This window comes from Lepisma saccharinum, chromosome 1 (assembly GCF_977018435.1).
Source record: "Lepisma saccharinum chromosome 1, izLepSacc3.1, whole genome shotgun sequence".
Classification (NCBI taxonomy): Eukaryota; Metazoa; Arthropoda; class Insecta; order Zygentoma; family Lepismatidae; genus Lepisma; species Lepisma saccharinum.
In genome coordinates, this window is record NC_139229.1 from 198,157,048 (window position 1) to 198,175,423 (window position 18,376).

Below are 18,376 nucleotides of genomic sequence, written 5' to 3' on the forward strand. Positions count from 1 at the left end.
TTTGAGCGCGTCGCTTGTCGCCTAAACACTACAGCTCACAGGTCGGGAAAATCTGACATGAAAGCAGATAATACGCTTATGGCTTATTTATATATAATTTTCACGGGGCGTACAATATTGTCAACGGTATTATATTTGAGCGAGCCGCTTGTCACCTAAACACTACAGCTCACAGGTCGGCAAAATCTGACATGAAAACAGATAATACGATTATGCCTTATTTATATATAATTTTCACGGGGCGTACAATATTGTTAAAAGCGTTAGTTTTTGTAGAGCTCTCTTTTTCCATCTTTCCTCTAAACAGTGAAGCTGTAGAAGACGCAATTAGCTAACCTAGCATACAACATACCTTCCTAATTAATATGGATATTGTCACACGTTCCTCTTATTTTATACTGTTGTAAATGGAAAAGATTATGTACGGTAAATGTTTTGTACATTATAGGAAAAAAATTCAAAATATCCTTCAATTTTAATTCGAATCGAGTCGAATTTTTACATATTTCCACGCCACCACATATTGTCCTATTTGCTTCTTTTACTTGCCTTGCTTAATTAACTCTCGCTAATTAGCATTTTTTTGGAAGAAGTCAACTAGAACAACATATGGCGGTATGAGAAATATGTAAATCAAAGAACATTTTAGCAATATATGGGCCCTAGCAATTAGCTTTCTCGACTAAGAGTACTCTTTTAAACGTCTTCTGCTGATCGTATTACTAAACGAGGACGTTTAAAATTTTTGGGTGTTGAAAAAGTTTGACCCCCTACTTTTTTATTTTTATTGTTTGCTAATAGATGGCGCTAATAGTACCTCCTCCCCTCCCCTCTCCCCTCTTCTCCTCTGCTGTATGACAAATAGCACAAATCAAGATTTTGGAGAGCAAAACATAAAATTTGCATGCATCTGATGTCGAACCGGGAACTTTTATCTTTCGGGGAGTCAACATTATTTTTTACTCAGCCGTCATATAACATGAACGCACGCAAAAATTCACATGTGCTTTTATTATTTTGTGTTCGGTAAGTACAAGTATATTCTTACATAAATTATTGTTTAATTTAATAAATTGTAAAACTCGGAGCCTGCTAAACTAACACTCCTTCTGTATTTCATTAAACTATTGAAAGCGAATGTTGCGTGCATGCGGAAATAGCACAGGAAAAAAAACCGGATGGATGCAATTTAAAATCACTGGGGCAAGGTCAGTTTTACGAGAGCGTAAAAAACACGTGCTTCCATTCAACTTCGAAAAATAAGAATGAATATGTGCATACAGAACACATATGCTTTCTTTTCACAGTTGTAAAATCATATAAATTGTGCATGAAGTAAGTTACGAGAAGGCTCTATTTTTTATGTCTGTGTATATGTTGTACAATTAGGTACAAGTATTGTACAATTAGGTACAAATTGTTGTACAATTATTTTCCCCAGTTGTCCAGTTGGAGTTGGGGGGGGGGGGGCATAACACTGGTATTATTTGTAATCACAGTGCTTACTCATGTATTTTTGTTTAATATTTTATTTCAAATTCACTGTCAGAAACTAGTGTTGTTAGTTTCTGCATGTAGGTTTATTTACTCTGTTGGTTGTCACTGTCAAGTTTTTAGTATTCGTACAGCATAAAAAACTATAACCCCCCCTCTCAAAATATATACATTGTATACGCCAAGATGCGCAATAGCCTGGCAACACATCATGAAAAAACATGTCAAGAAGACCCAGTGGGTTTATAAGTCAGTGCTGCCAATTCCTATTTGTAGGTTAGCTTAGCCAGTGAAAGATCATATAGTAGAATTTTTGTAGAGTGGGTGTTTGCGAGTTCCACGATGCCTTGCCCGAGGATACCCTATGCAGCGTCATCCTGATTGCAGAGAAGTCCTTCGTCCACGACGTGAAGAACGAAAGGGTGACGGAACAGTTTTAAATTCATAAAAAATTGCCACATACTAAAAATCAACATCCAACACATTTTAGGTTATATAAAATTTGTGAAAACCTTATAATACTGAAATATTAAAACAAACGGACTCCCCCTTGTAGGTTAGTTCGGTGCGTAAATAAAAAAAATGATAGGTTAAGTTATATCACTTAGGATCCTAAACAAAATTAAAAAAATCGTAAAAAAAAAGATAGGTTAAGTTATATCACGTAACATCGTGATATACCTACCAAGTACAAATAGAAAAAAAAATGAGTGCAGTGAAAATTTGTACTAAAACATCGCTAAACGCTATAACATCGACAAAAAATTGTCAAAAATATGTCAAAAACTTATATTCGATTGATAAAAAAAAAATACCTACAAAATATGATCCTCAAATAATAACGTTCAAACAGTACATAAATAAAAAAAATGATAGGTTAAGTTATATCACTTAGGGTCGTAAAAAAATTAAATAATCGTAAAAAAAAGATAGGTTAAGTTGTATCACGTAACATCATGATATACCTACCAAGTACGAGTGGGGGAAAAATGAGTATAGTGAAAATTTGTACTAAAACATCGCTAAACGCTAAAACATCGACAAAAAATTGTCAAAATATGTCAAAAAGTGATATTCAATTGGTAAAAAAAGACCATACCTACTAAGTACTACTTTGAAACCCCTAATATACACTACTCATGACTTTGTAAGTATGGAAATTTACTTATTTCCCGAACAGATTTATAAGAAAACGCTAAAGCTTTTGACCACGGCAGTGTTTATTTACATAAGAAAACACTTTACACGTAACGTTTCCACCCTATATAAGAATCTTCTTCAGACTAACAGTAAGAACCAATTTGTACGAATAAATGCAACCATGGTCAACAGCTTTAGTGTTTCTCTAACATGGAAACAAGACTTAAATGTGTCTCCATTGAGCAAATTTATATCTAGGATTTTTTTTTTTTTTTTTTTTTTTTTTTTTTTTTTTTTGCTAATGTGGCCATTATTTGTTATTGGAAAAGGGTCAAAACATCCCTAGAAAGGATCAAAATTTACCCTTGTCGCTAGGGATGTTTGGGCTATTGACCTTCCATCACTGCATTAATATAATAAGCTTTCTGCAAAATGGAGTCTAAGTTCTAATGCAATTCTTACCGGGGAAATTGGACATTCCTGTTTGTCAAGACCTTTTGCATTTTCCAGTAGTAATTTCCACACTGCATCCTCTCTGAAAAGATATTTACACACAGAATCCATTCCTGATTCAGGGACTTTTTCACAGTTGTCCCGGTCGCCAATCGGGCATCTTTGAAACTTCATTATAGACTGAGAAAAGAAGAATAGTAAATTTTAATGGCTTCCTTCACCTTGACTTTCACATGCAACTATGTATTTATTTTCTTTACGTTTGGCCCAAAATATATTTCAACCTCATATTACCTTTTGGTCAGGAAATTCTTACTCATTTACGCACAATATAGATTGATTGATTGAGTTGGTGTTTTTAGTCCAGTGAGGCTAATCGCGAATCGACCTACAGTTTAAAGTGAGATCCGAACCAGTATGTGACTCCAGCAGATATCGAACCCGGGACCCCTTGATTACAAGGCGACGACAATATAGAGAAATACATCTTTTTAATAAATAAAACCCTGTCTTAATGATGTTGCTTTTCTGAGTAAATCTGTACGTCACGGACAGTGCCGGCTTGTAATGAATACATTGACTTTCCATGGAATCTTTACAAGCCTGCAGTGTCCGTGACGTACGTCACAAAATAGCAAATTATTTGTTTATGTATTTGTTGATACTGATAGCTATTTCCACATGCCACAGAAGGTAAATTCCTTGTGTCCACCCAAGAGAAATCTTCCCTTGAAATCTGTAAAATTCTATATTCTTATTCCACGTTCTGTAAAGGGGTGATCCTTTGTGAAGACACCCAAATGTCAACATCTCTTCCACGTAGTATACCCTGCAGGGTATGGACTGCATTTTGAAAAGTAACAAGGTTATGGCGTCCGGACTTGCAGCTAAGTATAATCATCTTCTGAAATTATGTTGTATTCTGTCATCTTATTACCATTCATCCTCATCTTCGCGAGTAGCAGAAAGTGCGAGAAAGTGGACGAAATAAATATAAAAAATCAATCGATCAATCCTTCAGTACCATGCAGTCAGAAACCTTGTGATTTTATCCGTGAGAAATTCTGTTCCTAATCGTTAGTAATATTCTGATTATATCCGTTAGAGATCCAGTTCATAAGTTTTAGTAATATTCTGTTTCTATCCGTCAGAAATCTTCTATCCGTGAGAAATTCTGTTCCTAATCGTTAGTAATATTCTGATTCTATCTGTCATAAATATTTATCCGTGAGAAATTCTTTTCCTAAGCGTTAGCAATATTCTGTTTCTATTCCTCAGAAATCTTCTATCCGTGAGAAATTGTGTTCCTAACAGTTAGTAATATTCTGTTTCTATCCGTCAGAAATCTTCCATCTTCTATCCATCAGAAATTCTGTTCCTTAGCTTTAGTAATATTCTGTTTCTATCCGTCAGAAATCTTCTATCCGTGAGAAATTCTGTTCCTAATCGTTAGTAATATTCTGTTTCTATCCATCAGACATTTTGTTCCTCATCGTTAGTAATATAATGTTTCTATCCGTCAGAAATCTTACATCTTCTATCCGTGAGAAATTCTGTTCCTAATCGTTAGTAATATTCTGTGTCAATCTGTGAGATATCTTATGTTTCTCTTCAGAGAAATCCTTCGTTATGTTTCAATGATGGAAACGTTTACGCAGCATTGGCCTATTCTCCATGTTAAACCGCTGGTTTAAACTACCTTTTTTCATATATATTTATACATTTAGCTTAAATATATGGGAAATTGCTCATTATATTATGCAAACTATTAAAACAAGCTTAAACTAGAATTTTAGTAAACTGTTTGAAGAACTTACCCATACAGCTCAAATCTTCTAGGGATATCCAGAATGTCCATTGGACATCCATTACATATTCATTTAGGGATTTCAAATTCTAGATATCCATTGGACATGCTTTGGATATCGAGAACTGGATATCTAAACTCATCTAATTCTGTATATCCAATACAGAGCTAGATCTTGTCCAAAACTTCTTATTTCACAGAAGTGAGTCCCCTTCCACATAAACGGCACCTCTCGTAGAGGCGAGTTGCTCTAGGCTGGCACAGCCTAGATTCGATCCAAAAAACCCTGTAGGGGTTTTATACGATAGTAACTAGATGTAATGACGAACACCATGTCCGGCATTAGCTCGAAAAATGTTGGCAATGCCAAACATGCTGCTGTGTCTTTTTCTTTCTTTCTTGTGTAAAACAAATAGTGTGGGAACATTGTCACCGAATTGAACTTAAGGAGAATATTTAAGGTCTCCTTGGAATCTATGTAGTGTAGTGTCTAAAATGTTTTCAAATAATGCCATAATTCACTATCAAAGCTTAAGTGTTTGGCAATACTTCCCTTATATTTAATTAATCTGTGTGCCTAGGTACATGGGGTGGGTAATAAATATAGGGAAAGGAAGGGTAAAGTGGCCAGTGTGGGCAAAGTGGCCATGTGAGTTTACTTCGCTGTATAGCGCTTCCGCCACGGATGCTGTCAGTGTTGTTTGTGACTTTGAAGCGGGAGGCTGCACTTTTGTAGATGTGAACTTATTTCATTGTTTTTTTGCAAGTCTGATTTTAGCTAAGTTGTACAAAGTGTTGATTATAGCTAAATACTAATAGTAAGTGTTATAATTATATGCTCTTGTGCTGTTTGATAAGCGTGAAATAACCTTTTAAGTGATGTGTGTTTGAAAACGCTAAGTCATGTAGGTTAGACGTTAGACCACAGTTTTTGTAATGGCGTCATTCCGGGCAAAGTGGCCACGAAACAGATAGACTCGAAAGGCAAAGAAGGATGGATCAGATGTTTAAAATGTAAGAAGTGGGCACATGAAGAGTGCGCCTGTTGTGACGAAGAAGATGAGTTTGAGTGCGAATTTTGCAAATAGGCCTAAGCCTAATCCTTTATTGATAGACTATTGATTATGAATTACTATTTACTTTATCTTGTAATGATTTCATACTTAAGATAAGACTTAAAAAACATAATACTTATTCATAATGTGTATTACTTCAGCTTGTGTTGATTAAATACATACTCTGAATCAATATGATTTGTTCATTTACCAATGCAGGTAAAATGGGAAGGGGCTGGAAATTTTACCCAACCTAGGCGGGCAAAGTAGCCACTTCGTATTTTTTTTAAAAAAAAGTAACGTGTACATCAACGAGAATTTAAAAAAAATAGAAATTGGAAGTAAAGTTATTATACTTACTATTGGTCTGTGTTTCTATAACTTTGCTGATTAAAAAGGTAAGATAGGAATTCATCAAACCTTACAGTGGCCACTTTACCATTCCTTCCCCTATGCAATAAATAAGAATTGTTGCGGTAAACCAGGTCAAAGCCTCAGAATACGCCACTGCCACGCAGTGAGAAATCGTCTGTTCTTATCCGTGAGAATTTCATCCTGTCTTTGATGTATCCTCTGTTCTGTAGATATTCTCCCTGTTCTCATAGCGTGAGAAGTTATAAGTTTGTTGCTGCAAGTGGCATCCATCGTTCCCATCTTTGATATTTACCGTTCGTTCTCATCGATGGACAACTCTCATTCTTTTCCTTCGTCTTGCTACAAGCCAATGCTTCCTAACTTGCTTTCTTTACTAGCACTTTACATGGCGTACTGGTGCTTCTTATAATCAAGGATTCACTGGTTCGATCTTCGGTGGAGGACATTGCACATCGGTTCGGATTCTACTCTAGACTCTAGGTCCAGTCACGATTAGCCTGTCTGAGTCTAATTTGGATTGGAAACACACTGGGTGATCACTACATATGTAGCTACTGATCATTTCGATCCCCTTGAGAACGTGCATATACTTATTTGCGCCGCATGTGTGCTAATATCAGAACGTATCTTGTAATATTACTCTAATTTTCTAGATACAAGCAGGATTTTCGATTTTACATTTTGAGAAATTACCATTCTCTTGTAAGAAATTAAAATAGAATGTAAATTAATAGTATTTGAAAATAAAATCCTTAGGAAAATATTTGGACCCAAAAGGGATGAGGAGACAGGTGAGTGGAGAAGCGTACGTAATGTAGAACTACACAATTTGTATTCCTGAACAGACATTATTAGAATAATTGAATGAAGAAGACTTAGGTGGGCAGGCCGTATGGCACGAATAGGAGGCGAAAGAAGAATTTGCAGGATTCTTCTTGGGAAACCTGATGGTAAGAGACCTCTATAGGAAGGCCAAGATGGAGAGATAACGTTGAGGTGAACCTAAAGAAAATCGGTAAGGATGAAAAAGATTGGATTGATCTTGCTGCAGGCATAAACCTTTGGGTTTAAGAAAAGTAAAAGATAGTTAGTTGGTTAGCTCGTAAGAAATGAGGAAAGTTGTGCATTAAGTGCAAGTTAGAGTTGTTTAATTCCAACCATTCTTTCAAAGCTCCAGTTACTACGTGAAAAAATGGTGCCATCTGTATTGTAATTTATTCTCTTTCTCCAGGTGGATGCAGGAGGCACGTAGATGGATATCTAACAAATGTTGGAGCGAAAATGTGAGATCTTACTTTCTCAATCTGAAAGAAGCAGAATTCCTCGTAGTCGTTCAAGAGACCATTATGCAATGCCTATGTATTTACTTATCAGTTCCCTACGTAGTGGACATTGTAAATCTGAATCTGAAATTATAATTAAAGTAATACATCTTACCGATATTCCAGCGCTGAATTCAGTTAAAACCTCTATGACACAGCTGATCTCGAGTAGATACTCATCTACTCTCCACAATTCAGTTCGCCCAAAAATTATTTTGTAATCGGTGTTATTATCGCAAGGCGTAAATTCCTGAATTTCGACTACTACTTTCCCATCCTGCAAAGAGAAAAAGAAATACACTTAGATTCACACAAAGAGTTTCTCCTTTCATGTTGTATTATGTACAAAGTAAACTATAAGCACACACTGCAAAACACTGCCGTAACTTTACGGTGATTGCACCATAAAATCTACCTAATTTGCTCTACAGTGTTTTCAACGTATATAACCGATGTACGAATTACCAATTTCCAATTACCATCGGTCTTGGTTAAACTTCCCCGAGATCTTTTTGCTCTCTAAGAAATGACACGTCTCTCTAATGAACCAGCATTCTCTCCCACGAGACCGGGCAGGCGTAAGATTTATCAGCATCCCCACTCCGGACTGAACTCTAATCTTCAACCAGTATACATTTCGCTCTTGTCAACATAAATTCATACTCTGCAGATGATTGCTGACTGAAATATAAAACTGAGGGCAAGGGAGTGCTCTTAGCTAGGACTTTCCAGAAAATTTAATGTTTAAAGGTCGCAACACTTTCCGGCGGAACACGGCCTTGACTCTTCCATGTGGACTTAAAAGAACAACGATCCCCTGTTCTCAAGAGGGAATGCAGCTGTCCAGAGGTAAACAAAACAGCATCAAGGGCACGCAAGAAGACCAGAGCAGACTTCATAATTTCCAGAGTGGTGTCAGCGAGTCTATATCTCCTGACGCATTGGCGACAGCAGACAAATTGGAATCCTGAACTCTTACTTCGCTCTAAAAGCTGTAGGAAATTTGTCGTCACGTACGGAACATTACAACAACTGAGAAGGTGATAAACCAAACTCCAACGTCAACAGTGAAGTACCCATAACAATTTACAGCAAGTCTAAATTAAAATTAAACCAAATACTTTTAATTTATCACGGCCAGGAGGTCGTCAAGTGATGCTGGGAACGCAGTGTAAACATGTGGGTGTGGTTAAAATTCAAGGACCAATAGGAACGGAGGACAATCCCTCCCCGGAGCAGGAAGATGCAAGAGAAACTGAGGGTGAAGGACGGCGTTCAAGATAGTTCGTGTACATCGACCGGAATTACAAGACACTTCAGAGACAGTTCTCATACAACGCTTCTACTCTCCAGTCGAGAAAAGTTTCGCTTAGACAGTTTTCCGTGCAGTGCTTCGATCGGCAAGTAAGAAAAGTCGTCTTCTCCCTCTAGAAAACAGACAGTCCATTTCAAATGCTCCGAAGGACGCACATTGAAACAGTCTTCGTTCATTGAACTTAACGTTAATTCGATTAGGTGCTTCGAAGTTAACATGCGCTACTCCGCGGCTATGTTGCGGTCAGCGCTAGTCAATTTTTTCTAACAGTGTCATCTGGGTATGCAACAAGCGAGCATCGCTTGTTGGGAAGCTGAGCGTGTATTGGGATGAGATGTCCTGTAAGTATGTTCACAACATGAATTAAATTTCTAGTGTTACGTATAACAACTGGTGTCCTGATGTATTTTATTTGCAACAATCTAATTAGAGTTGGCTTGTAAATGAAGACCAACGAATAAGAAATGTAAACGTTCTTATCCGTTGGCCGAATTCTCTGGGCCGTTAAAAATCTAAAACATTGCATCTCCTATGTCGGGGTATTTTGGTATGTTTACTTTCAATTTGTTTTTATGTAAATAACATCCATGCCTGGTGCCAAACAGATTTGAACCACAAATTTCTGCTATGATATAAATAACATCCCTGCCTGTTGACAACCGGATTCGAACCCCGCATTTTGTTTATACGTAAATAAGAGAAACTTTAAAAAACACTGAATCCAAGTTGTAAATTAGAAATGCCTACATGAGAACAAATAATTTAACATATACTGTAGAACTTTTGTGAAACGCTATTTGTTACTATGATGGATTCAGATTCACACTGAAATTGATTGAGTGATTGATTTGGTGCTTTAAGTCCACTTTATGCACAGTAAGGCTAATCGGGACTGGACCTACAGTTTCAAATGGGATCCGAACCACTATGTGCCTCCACCGGGTATCGAACCCGGGACGCATTGATTACAAGGCGACGACGCTACCACTGCGCCATCGGGGAGGCCTCTCACACTGAAATGTAAAATAATTTGCATAAAGGTACTTTCAAGTTTAATTTCAGCCCCCACCCCCCAAGTTCTCGTTTGGACCTCTTCTGTAATGGGCCCAATGTATAACTTTCAACACGATTTCATTTTGTAACAAAATATTACTAGGGTCGTTCAATAAATAAGTTTCCCTATGTTGTAATATTTTTATTTGGTAATATATACATGGAAACTCTACATATCTAGATAAGTACACCTGTACTACTTTTCAACGTAATCGCATTGAAGCATTTTTCCCAACGCTGCACCAGCTTATCGAAGCCCTGTGCAAGAAAGTCCAGTTTGAGGCCTTGCAACACTGTGTTACTGCGGCCTGGACTTCCGAATCAGTTCGATGACGCGGATCCAGCGTTCATGTGCGGGAAAAGATTGAAATCGCTAGGCGCTAAATCAGTGCTGTAAGGTGTATGCTGTAGCCGTTCCCACCCCAATTGCGCAATCTTGGCTGGTGTTTGTGCGGCCGTGTTGGGGCGAGCATTGTCGTCGAGTTGGATGACACCATCTGAGAGTAGGCCAGTGCGCTTGTGTCGAATTGCCAATTACAGCCGCTCCAAGTTCTGACAATACCGGGCAACAGTATTCGTGCCTCTTTGTTCCAGAAAGTCAATGAGCAGAATACCCGTTGTCCCAGAAGACGATGACAAGCACCTTCCCTGCCGATGGAATCGTCCTGGATGTCTTTCGCACGGAAGAACTCGGATGCCTCCACTCCAACGATGTTCTATTGAATTCGGGAGTGAAGCGATGAACGAAGCTCTCATCACCTGTCACAGTGCGCTTGATGAATGCATTTCCTTCTTCATGGTATTGCTGCTGCTCTGATGAGCTCGGTGACACCAGAACGTCAAACGTGTAATATGACCCAATGAATCTAGTTTTGTTTGTACCGATGTGAGGTGACGAGTGAATCGAAGTTATAATGAAGCCCTTTATCGGGACTGTGCTGCAGGTTGTGCCTCAAGCCGGAGGGGTTTCTGTTATGTTCTCGGGTTGTTTTGTAAACAATTGTTAGCAGGAGCCTCTTCCACGGTACTCCTCTCCAAACGTCCATCGCATAAAGTTCCCTTCTCAATATGTCTTCGGAAATTGGTAAGAGAGGACCTTCGTTGACTATCTCGTGTAATTCCTGTAGGGTTTGACAACAAGTTGGCGTCCAACAGAACGACTGAGCATCTTCTCCAGCTTATTGTTACAACGCCTATTCGGTATTGCTGCAAACTACACCGCTGCTTTGAACAGTCCGCCATGACACATCTACAAACTGGTCCACTTCATTCACTTTACGTTCATGGGCAAACAATGATGGCCCCTTTTTATCGCTTCGTCACATATATATTGCAACCAATTTAACTACATGCTTGCTCACAACTGAAGCATACCACCTCTCCAGGGAACTATACAAGATGTCTGGCAGAGATCTTTACTCGTCGTCATCCCGTATTATTATCAGGACGTCTTTGATGGGCTATGAATACATTTCTGCATGCTTTGCGAGGGATGATATATTTTTGTTCTGGGAACTTATACACACACTTATCAACAAACAAAGATACCAATCCATTTCTTCAGTTTCAGAAACAGGTTGGTTTACAATAGTTTGTGCTACGTTATTAGGTATTTGGTATAGATAGTGTAGGAAGTACAGGAGTTGGTGTATTAGTGGGTGATAAGCATTTAGATGATTTTTTTATTTTTGTGAAGTTTTAATATATATATATATATATTTAATACTGGCATGGTTTCAGTACTAGCCTTGATAGGGGAGATATGGGTTTCCAGGGATGTGAGCATCGGAGAAGATTGGTCTGCGGGATGCATCAGGAATGTAATGGTTGGTGAAATGTGGGGGCACAATTTGTTTATCTAATTCGGACTTTATGTCCAGGTGATCCAGGTTCCTTTTTTTTGCAGGATAGTTGAATCAATCGGGGACTTCTTTATTCAGGTTTAAATAGACGCCTAGGCTGGAGGTTTTGTATGCAGTAGGAACTGGCAACTGTGTACTGTTACTGGTAAGCGGCGCTCATTTCCCGCGCTTCTGCATAGACCGTTATTCAAGATAGCGGACAACAGCGTGAACGTGTACATGGAACAGAGTGTTGTGATGAAGTTTTTAGTGAACGAGGACAGAAAACCTGCTGAAATTTACCGAAGACTTCAAGCTTAGTACGGTGATGAGACACTCTGTCGCAGTAAGACATTTGAATGGTGAAAGCGCTTCAAAGATGGCCGTATCTTTATTAATGACGATCCCGGTCGTGGTGGATCACAGCCCACGCCAGTCATTCCTGGGAACATTCAGCGCGTGGAGCAGCTGATCCTGGACAATCGTTGCATAACCTGTTGTGAAATTGCACGTATCAATACTATACTATCAACAGTGAGTATTACTGCCGTGTTCTGCGTTATGTGCATAAGAGTTTACGGAAGAAACGTCCGGGTTTCATCACAAAGGGTGTTCTCTTTTTGCAAGACAATGCACGACCGCATACCGCTTAACGCACATTCCAAACATTCAAGGAAATCGGATGGAAGATATTACCACACCCTCTATAGTCCTGACTTAGCGCCAAGTAATTTTCACCTGTTTGGACCCCTGAAGGAATTCCTTGGAGGAAAACATTTCAACACTGATGATGAAGTGAAGAATGCTGTCCTACAATGGTTCCGCCGTAATGATAAATCTTTCTGTGTCGAAGCATTCCAGGCGTTAGTTAAACGCTGGGATATGTGTATAACTGTAGCAGGAGGTTGTGTGGAAAAATAAATCCAGTTACCACACTTTGAAACTTGTTCTTCTATTTATTTATTTTTTAAAAAAAAGGTCCCCGATTGACTTGAACGACCCTCGTATATCGTATATATGGTTTGTTGTTGTGGTATTTGTGGGGGCTGGGGATACTGGGAAAGGCTTCAGTATTGGGAATGAACGAGGATAAGCGGACGCCTGCGATGGATGCAGGGCGGCGTTGATTTGGAATTAGCTTTGGAATAAGCTAAAGCAGTTTTGAAGGTGACCTAACTTCCCTATAATGGCCAAGTCCTGTTCAACACATACCGTCTTCAATAGAATTGGTGAGTGAAGACCTATCAGAAAACACTCTTATCACAAGGGGAGGATTTGTGAAAGTTTTTAAGAATCGAAATAACATTTAGGCCTGTATTAACTTATAAAATTGATACTTATACAGGGGAATGTTTTCATATATATACTGTAATTGCTACAGAATTGTTGAATTAAAGATATATATATATACACACACACACACACACACACACACACACAAACACCCCCCCCCCACACACACACACACACACATACGTCTTTTGGAGGCACATAGTGTTTCGGATCCCACGTTAAATTGTAGGTCCAGTCTCAATTATCCTATCTGTGCGTAAAACACAATCGTACAAGCAAACAAACAAATCATATCTGACTTTGAATTAATTTGAGGACATGGTTGTCAGTACGTCAACATCAAATCATCAAATAATACAATGGCGGGTACGTATCGCTGCCCAGTTCACAAGTTCTAACTTCAAAATATGAGTGCGTGTGCGTGTGTGCGTGAGAGAGAGAATTAAGTAAAGGTTCCAAACAATTCCTAAAATAAATCATAATCTTTGTTTTTGATTGTGTACCCACAATTTATAATCAATCTCAGCAAGTACTCACTTTTTCTTCGGCATACACAGGAGCATAGCTGATGTGCAGGAGGAGCCCTAGAATGAAGAAGTACAGTTCCATGGTCACACAACTAAGAAGCCAAAAATAAATTTCCGATAAATTGAATGGTGATACCCGCCGGAGAATTTTCGAATTAATAACGTGCCGTGTTCTTCAGGACAGGAAGTTATTCTTTGTATGTATGTATTTATTACCAGTAATATTGAAAATCTTTTTATTTATTACAGAGTGAGATTCGGACTTAGCACCCGGATGTGTAGAGAATGAATCGAACTGTTAAAGAAGAGGAAACCTGAAAATTATTTCATTATTTACCTCTGCCTGCCCTATTTAAGGTGCGTACAATGCGTATTATCACTCATAACCTGTCACGCATTCCGGATGTTTAATAGTATTGATGAAAATGGAAATTCAAGTTTCGTGGAAAGAGTTCGTACACGCATGAAAATGCTTGTATCTATTTTCACAATCTTGCGATCACCGTTATGAGTACGTGCATGAAAAATCTTGTGTAGAATCCTGGTTTTTGTATACTTACGTATTATAGACCAGAACATTAAAGATCAATTTTTCCTATACAGCAGTTTTTTTAACTATCTGATAATGATGGTAATACAAAGCTATACCAAAATGATAATTGAAGTTCCTACTACATTTTGACAGTATCCTTTTTTTCTTTTTAATTTTGATTCATTCATTTCACTTCGCCTTTCTGCCACTTTTGGCTAATCGCGAAGATGATGATTAATGGTGATATAAGATGAAATGGATTAAGGGATAACCACAAACACACATGGACAAAACATAACGCGAGTCCTGCAGAGGATTATACTGGCTGTGAGGACAGACGCCAGAGCCTCTTTAATCTGCAAAATGCAGATCAGGGTGTACTACATGGAAGGGAGGTAGACATTAGGATGTCTTTGGAAAAGGTCGCCCCTTATACCTCTGTTTACAGTATCATATATGCTAGAAGTCATTAGTACAATCTAAAAAAAATGTTAGCCATTGCAGTTGATCGGTTTTGTCTCGAAAGTATGGGTAAAACTGATGACTAACACTGCGTCAGCGATCAGTGTAATTGCAGTGTAACTTGATTTTTAGGTTCTAAAAAGTCTGCTTTTAGGTTACTAAAATAGGCTCTAAAAATCCCAAAATAGGTTCTAAACATCCAAAAATCCTGAAGTAGCTTCCAAAAAAAAATTAAAACGGTTCAAAAATCCTGATTAGGTATAATCGTTAAAGAGATCTGTAAGAAATCTTATTAAGTATATTAACAACCAATTATTAATTTTTTTAACAATTTTTTTTATTTGCATACATCATTCTCAAAATTATCCACAAATTATTGTAATACTATAGTTGTGTTGTTAGCAAAAGTTACTTTGTTGATTTGAAGAATCAATTAGGTATGAATAATTTGCTGCACAATACCTTGGTGACAACTCACCGGGAATTCGTTGAATTCAGGGAATTCTGCTTGAATTTTGCTCCATTACGTGAAAAAATCCACCTTTTTATTAATTCAGGTCCCATTGAATTTATACATATTTATTAATGCCCTGAGGCAAGTTTTCACGTTTGTGACTTTTGCTTATAGATGTATTTTTAGTCTGAGTATGAAAAATGGCCAATGTAAACTCTGCACCTTAAATTCAATATTTTAAATATGTATACCGTATAATTGAATTAGAATTTTTGGATACGTAGAAATCGTATAGACCCTTTAAATTGTTAATATATTTGTTTGTATGTGTGTTGTTGGTGAGAGGCGGTAATACGTAAGGTTGAAAATCATTTGCTTGTACTCTTGAATTTCGCCTTCAAAACCGGGAATTATAGTTGAATTTTATCCTAGAGTGGCTACCCTGAATAAATATCATTCTTTTTCATGTTATCCACAGTGAAGCTCTGCCTTTTGTCTTTGTGGATCATCTTAAATGCTGAAAATGATCTTTCAACAAAAACATAGTCAGTGGTGCAAATTTGAATGCTGAAACGTTACTTTGCAAGGCGTGAATGCCAGACAGTATCGAACTGACGCGAAAGTGAGTAAGACCACACGGATAACAAGTTTGTACTTTGAACTGTGCAGGTAAGCTAACAATGGCGCCAGACAATTTGCTTTGTTTAGCTTTAGCATTTAGAAGGGAGGGAAATTGACTGAAAGTATGTTCCAAACACGTTAGTCTATTAATTTTCCTCAGTATCAAACCGAGCAAATACCTATGCGTGATATAAAAATCATGAAAACCTGAAAAATCTATAAAAATCCAAAAACAAATTGTTTGATTTAGGCGCATAAACATAAAATTGGTTCTAACAAGCAAAATAGGTTATTTTAGGCACTATAAAACTTCACCAGTTGTTTCATTTTTTAATGAAACGTTGATGTAACTTATTATTTCTTATTTACTTATACAGGAAAAAATAGGTTTAAAACCTAAAATCCGAAGTCTAATTGTAACATGTGACGGCTGAAAAATAAAGCAGGTGCTACATTTAAACGGTGGATTGATTGAATTGGTGTTTAAAGTCCACTTTATGCACAGAAAGGCTAATCGGGACTGGACCTACAGTTTAAAGTAGAATCCTAACCACTGTGTGCCTCAACCGGGGATAGAACCCGGGACCCCTTGATTACAAAAAGATGGGGCTACCACTGCGCTATCGGGGAGGCACATTTAAACGGTGGAACCTGACATATGCCACACAAATTGATTTCTCACAATAGCATTTATCGTCGCCTTGTAATGAAGGGGTCCCGGGTTCGATACCCGGTGGAGGTACGTAGTGGTTCGAATCCCAATTTAAGATTTAGGTTCAGTCCCGATTAGCGTTACTGTGCATAAAGTGAACTTAAAAACACCAACTCACAATATAATTTGCACAACGCTCATGATACCATTTACTACAGGTCTGACAGACACTGAATCCAGTCCCCATCTTGGAATGGAACAAAATCTGCAAGAATGGGTAGAAAACATATCTGTACTAGAGATCAAATTTCTTCTTGTTAGATCCAGCGCTTTGAATCTTCCAGCTTTCTTCTTATCTTTGTAAGTATATACCAGTGTTAACATATGTTTTTTCTTCTTTCCTGCAATGTGTTGTGGCTAAGTGATGTGCAGCGTTGCCGCATGCTTTCTTTATACGCTAGTAAATATCACAATAATTTTTGAACATGTTCCTGTTCGTAATGTTGGCTTTGAGCGATGTGGTGTTTCTGGCTAAGATTCCAACCTGCTGTTCCATCGTCATCATCACTAGCAATTACATTTAACATGTGTGCTGGAGTTGAACGCCTGTTTAGTGGTCTCAGATATTTTGGGTACCAGACACCCTAAGTTTATTGGATAAAATTAGGAAATGAGTAGGCGGAATGTACAGGGTGGGAAATAACCTTTTGCTAGGGGTCTGCAGGAAAACTGTGTTAACATGGAGTCATTTGAATTGTGGTGTGTTAAAGTAGGTTTTTTTTCTGTGTTTCAGGAATAAATTCCAAGATGGCGAATCTATTGTGTGACAGTGAGGAGCAGAGAGTTGTCGATCGGATAAGAGCCAATGCGTTTCGAGAAGCAATGGAAGGTGGAGCAGCATTCATCAACCGCAAATGGGTCGCGAAGAAACTGCATCGAAGTGAACGTTGGGTAACTGACAATTGGAAGAAAGGGTAGTACAATGATTGCTATTCCCGGGGAACACTCCTAGCACATCTGGAACAAGTCCTCCGTGCCATGGAATGGAATACGGACTTGTTTGCGAATCTTCTGAGCTCCTACCCTGATCGTCTTCGTGCTGTGATAGAAGCAAACTACGGACATACTAACTTTTAAATTTGTTTTTGTAAGCACAATTGTCGCAGTAAACATTTGGTATTACCATAATTTCTTAATTGTTGTTACTTTTTACTGCGGATCTCTTGCAAAAGGTTATTTCCCACCCTTAAGTTGAAAACAAGAGTATGGTACTTCAAGACATTCTTTATTAAGAACAGGGAATCACTGGTGAAAAATGGGAACCAAAGTACAAATGAGATTGCAAACAAAATTAAATTATATTTGAAGAATAACAAAAATTGTCGTCCAGTACCGGACAGGCAATGTGTTAGCTTGTAGATAAATCGAAATCATAAATTTAAAATCACCGACCACCTAAAAGCAGTCGGAAGGCACTTGCCTACAGTTTAGCATCATTATTGCAATGTTCGCAAGTAAAATACAAGATGCACATTGGACGTGGGCCCAACCAGAACACGAGAGACATTGCACCCATTCTTCATTGAAAATATTGCTACAAATGATAAATTCCGTTGTTTCTCTCTGATCGGACCTGAAGTTCAGGTGTTTTGTCTTCTTTTTAGGTGGCATGTAGTCTTCATCCCCTTTTGCTCCCTTGTAGAAGTGCGTGATGTTTCCTCGATTCATCTTTCCAATGTCCTTCATCTCTCCTTCATTTCGTCTCTTGTGGGTTTTCTTCTTCACATATTAGTGTACGAGGATCCTTGTTCAGAGGCTGTGAAGTTACTATTGTTCTGTGCTGTGTGTTTTGATGTGGAGACTGAGAGATCATTCGGCACTGGCGTTGAAGAAACATCGTCCGCACTAGTTCTCAGAGGGGAGGAAATCCAAATCGACAAATACCCGTGGGTCCTGGAAAGAAGACCGAAAAACATAGAG

At 38.1% G+C, this 18,376-nt stretch overlaps 1 protein-coding gene across 1 annotated transcript in view; it reads right to left on the bottom strand.

Moving 5' to 3' along the window:
* LOC145991162 (uncharacterized) overlaps window positions 1-13,820 on the bottom strand; it is a 30,791-nt gene extending 16,971 nt beyond the window's left edge. The window contains exons 1-3 of the mRNA XM_083126995.1: window positions 13,686-13,820; window positions 7,762-7,923; window positions 3,097-3,267 (exon numbers count right to left, since the gene is read on the bottom strand). Coding sequence (XP_082983121.1) covers window positions 3,097-3,267; window positions 7,762-7,923; window positions 13,686-13,757 — 405 coding nt within the window. The 5' untranslated portion in view covers window positions 13,758-13,820. The remainder of the gene's footprint in view (window positions 1-3,096; window positions 3,268-7,761; window positions 7,924-13,685) is intronic.
* Window positions 13,821-18,376: the final 4,556 nt, after the last annotated feature.